Source organism: Entamoeba invadens, assembly GCF_000330505.1.
Source record: "Entamoeba invadens IP1 unplaced genomic scaffold scaff_1105074726297, whole genome shotgun sequence".
NCBI classification, from domain to species: Eukaryota; Evosea; order Mastigamoebida; family Endamoebidae; genus Entamoeba; species Entamoeba invadens.
Window position 1 is genome coordinate 98,667 of NW_004440111.1, and position 3,823 is coordinate 102,489.

The 3,823-nt window shown below is 29.2% G+C and overlaps 1 protein-coding gene across 1 annotated transcript; it reads left to right on the forward strand.

Moving 5' to 3' along the window:
- Nucleotides 1-2,462: 2,462 nt before the first annotated feature.
- On the forward strand, nucleotides 2,463-3,821 carry EIN_496330 (tyrosine kinase, putative; the record flags this gene model as incomplete). The annotated part of the gene is made up of 1 exon (XM_004253841.1): nucleotides 2,463-3,821. A coding segment is annotated over one exon (1,359 nt), but the record flags the coding sequence as incomplete, so codon positions are not given.
- Between the last annotated feature and the right edge of the window lie 2 nt (nucleotides 3,822-3,823).

Sequence of the window (3,823 nt, forward strand, 5' to 3'; positions counted from 1 at the left end):
TAGTTAAAATATAGTTTGTAAGTCAACTATAGTTCAGTTACTTAACAGGGTATATGGTTAACTAACTATAAGATATTTAGGTTACTTCTCAATTAAAAACAAAAAACACATTTAAATTAGAATCTCTTTTCAAACTTAAACAAGTGGCGTTTTTAATTATTCACATAACATATTTATTAACATTGTTAAACTTTTAAATATAAACAACAAAAAACAATGATATTATTACAAATATAATTGTTGAATGTAATTTCCAGTTGAAAATGATTGTTAGTGACATTTTTATTCATAAACATTGATTGCAACATACATATAATTCATGTGACGTTTTGTTGAAACAAAGAAAAATCAAATATACAGAATTGTTATTAATTTAATTGTGTAACTAAGTCGATGTTCACTATTTTCATTCAACAGTTTTTTAAATCACAAAAAAAAGATAAAATTTTTAATTGTTTTTAAAACTTTCGTTTCATTGTTTTTTGTATTACAACACACAATAGTAAACGTGTTTTTTTATTAACACAACAACATTAATGATAAAATTGAATAGAGACACCTATTTAATAATAATTTTCAATAATTTAATAACAACAGTTGGTGTGTATTGTTATACTGTTTATTGCTACACTTTTCATTTGAAAACAGCCTAATTTAAAACGTGGAAACTTTTTAGTGTGTAAACATGTCAATCAAACTAAAACTTTAAAAAATACTAAAATTAAGAAAATATCACAGTTTACAACAATTTTAGGTTCCGACTTGTGGCTTATGTATATGCACATAAGATATTAAAATCAATTTCCCGTAGTTTAAATGTTATTTTTTGAGATCAATTGCATATTGAAATTTCAAGACACCTCAAAGTCTATGATTGATTATTTTTTCTTTGTTATTTTATGATGTAATTGATTTTGAATATGTCAGACCAGTATGTTTTACGTTACAGTTTGGTCTTTGTTATATTTTATAGTTAATTCTCTAATAAAAATAAGTTGTCGTCATCTCAATAAATTTTTGATCTGACTTTTTTTGAACTGTGACTTGTTTCTGAAAAAATCAAGCAAAAAGTAAATTTTTGTTCATCCCCACTTCAACAAAAAAATTACTTTTCTTACTATAATTTATAAAAATTTACCATAAAATTTTACTATAGCCGTCGTACCAAGGTGTCTAGCTTTTTTGAAAAAAATAAAGAAAAAAGGTCACATTAAAATTCACTAAGAATTTGGGTTTTTTTCAAATTTTGGTTTTTTCTGTCTTTGAAGGGTTAAAAATTAAGATTTTAATTAAATAAATATAATTGAAAAACAAAACTGAATAACAAAAAAATATCCTATTTTTGAAATATAAAAGGTTTCTAGACTGTTTTTAATAATTATTGTTATACAAGTATGGTAAAACCCATCAAATTGTCTTAAACACCTCAAGCCTTAAAGTAAATCAATTACGACGTTATCCCGAAGAAGTACGATAAAAAATTGGACAATAAGAAATGTTGTATAACAAAAACAAAAACATAAAATTAAAAACTATAAAAAAATACATTTGTTTATAACTGTTCAATACATGATCATAACAAATCGCGTCTCGTGTAAAATTGTAAGAAGTGACGCCGGAGAACAAGTTTAAAGAACGCGTTTGTGGAGTTGACTTACAATCGTTATCTGAAAATGTTGTTTCTAAATATAAAATATTTTTTTCTGGTTTTAACCAATCAATTGACGACATGAGGGGTTTTTAGATAACTATTGGGGTTTAGTACTGATTTGTATAATCAATAACATTAATTGTATTATTTTAATATATATATAATACAAACAACTATTAAATACAATGTTAAATAATTGATTTTAATGTTATTTTTATTAATAATATGTTGATATATCATAGTTGTTTTTTAATAAAAAGTTTTAAAAAAATAATCTAACATTATTGGTTTGAACTATTTTTTCGTCAATTAATAAAAACAAAAACACAATTAAAATCAACAATACATATTTTTACAAAAGTTTGTATTTTTTAACCATTATGTTAACTTCAACTCGACAAAAAAAGTCGATGTGTATAATTAATTTTAAATTGATTTGTAATAAATTTTAGATTTCATTTTTATCTGATTTACCACTACGAAACACTCTTCAGTTTGTTTTTGAGCTATATATAATAGTATAATATACTATAAACAAACAAAAAAGAACAGTTAAAAAAACTAAAGACGATGAAAAGATCGAAAAGTCCCGACAAACAGATCGCATTTGTTTGTTTTTAAAGCGCTTTATGAACAAAAGAAAGATACAAATCCGCACCAAATATTTTTAAATGTGTGATTATGGTTATATTATTATATTTCCAAGACCAAGACGGAATAATTTGATTATAATAGAATATCAACGTCTCTATCAACAAGTGCAGAATAGACTCTGTTTGATTTATAGTTTCAATATAGAACAATTAAACAGATGTTCATCATCTTATGTGTGGTGTCTTTAACTTTAGCAAGGCTCGTACAGGTCGACTTTTCCAGTGTTAATGAAACACTTTCAGACTTTTTTATTTACATCGGGTACAACGAGTACAATGAACAACGAAGAAACCTTCCAGTCTTTTTTAAAAGAGACGACAAGAGTTACTTGACCTTCGAGTCCAGTTTATCAATCGTTCAAAACAGGACTTTTATCTTCAATGTGTCAGAAGTCAAACGCGTTCAGATTATTGACATGAGGGAAACAGTCTGGTTGTTACACGACAAAGAACTGCGACTTATAGACATAGTCTCAGACCCTCCAGCCGTTACGTTGGACTCAGTCTTAGACGGGCAGTTTGACGAATTAGCACCAATGACATTTCACCATTACACTGTCGATAACACAAAGGAATTTGACACTCTTTTTACCTGTTTAAACGGGAAATTAGCAGGTATAAAAATCGAGACGTTAACTCAAAAAATCCAAACTAATTATAAATGTGGAACTTATTTAAATGCAGGTTCTAGTTTTATCGCAATGAAGCGACAAAAAGAAGTTGAAGTTTACCGGTACTATCTAACCGAAGATGAATATTACTCGTATGGGCACGTTGAACTCTACAAAAACATATCAGTGCCCGACGCTTACCACTCAGAGACGTTTATATATGACCCAATTAAAATAACAAGAGACGACAGTGTGTATGTCCCAGTCTCCGATGAAAATATAGTCTATGTCTTCGACAAGAAGTCAAACTACGAAACTTATTCGACTCTTATTGTCCCGTTTTATCGCGAAAATGAAATCGACTTCCTTAAACCACTCGATAAAACACCATTTGAGAACATTTATTCCTACGGACAGATTATTCTCTTCGGCACACCAGGGTATAGTACAGACGATCTGTCTTATTGTGGTGGCGCGTATGTAATTTTCGACGCTGTTTTGGATTCAAGTGAAGTCGTGCGATTCAGGGAAATCCTCCATTTATATGGCAATCATCAGAATGCATATATGGGCTATTCCGCGTGTCTTTCTAAAAACAGTGTGTGGGTGGGTGGGTTGTTTGGCCCTCACTACAACTATCTATACGACGACCAAAGTTATTCGATCAAAAAGATCAATCAACAGTATTGCAAAAACAGTCTGTGCCAGTGTCCAAATTACTTGAATTACAGTAAGGGAATTTGTCTACACAACTCTACGGATTTCGCAGACAAGGATTACATCATCATTGGTAGTTCTGCTGGTGGTGTATTACTCCTGTTGATCCTCATCGTCGTCGTGGTCATCGTTGCCATCTTAATTCCAAAGCGAAAAAAGAGCAGCAAATTCCGTCTTAAAAATTACGAGTA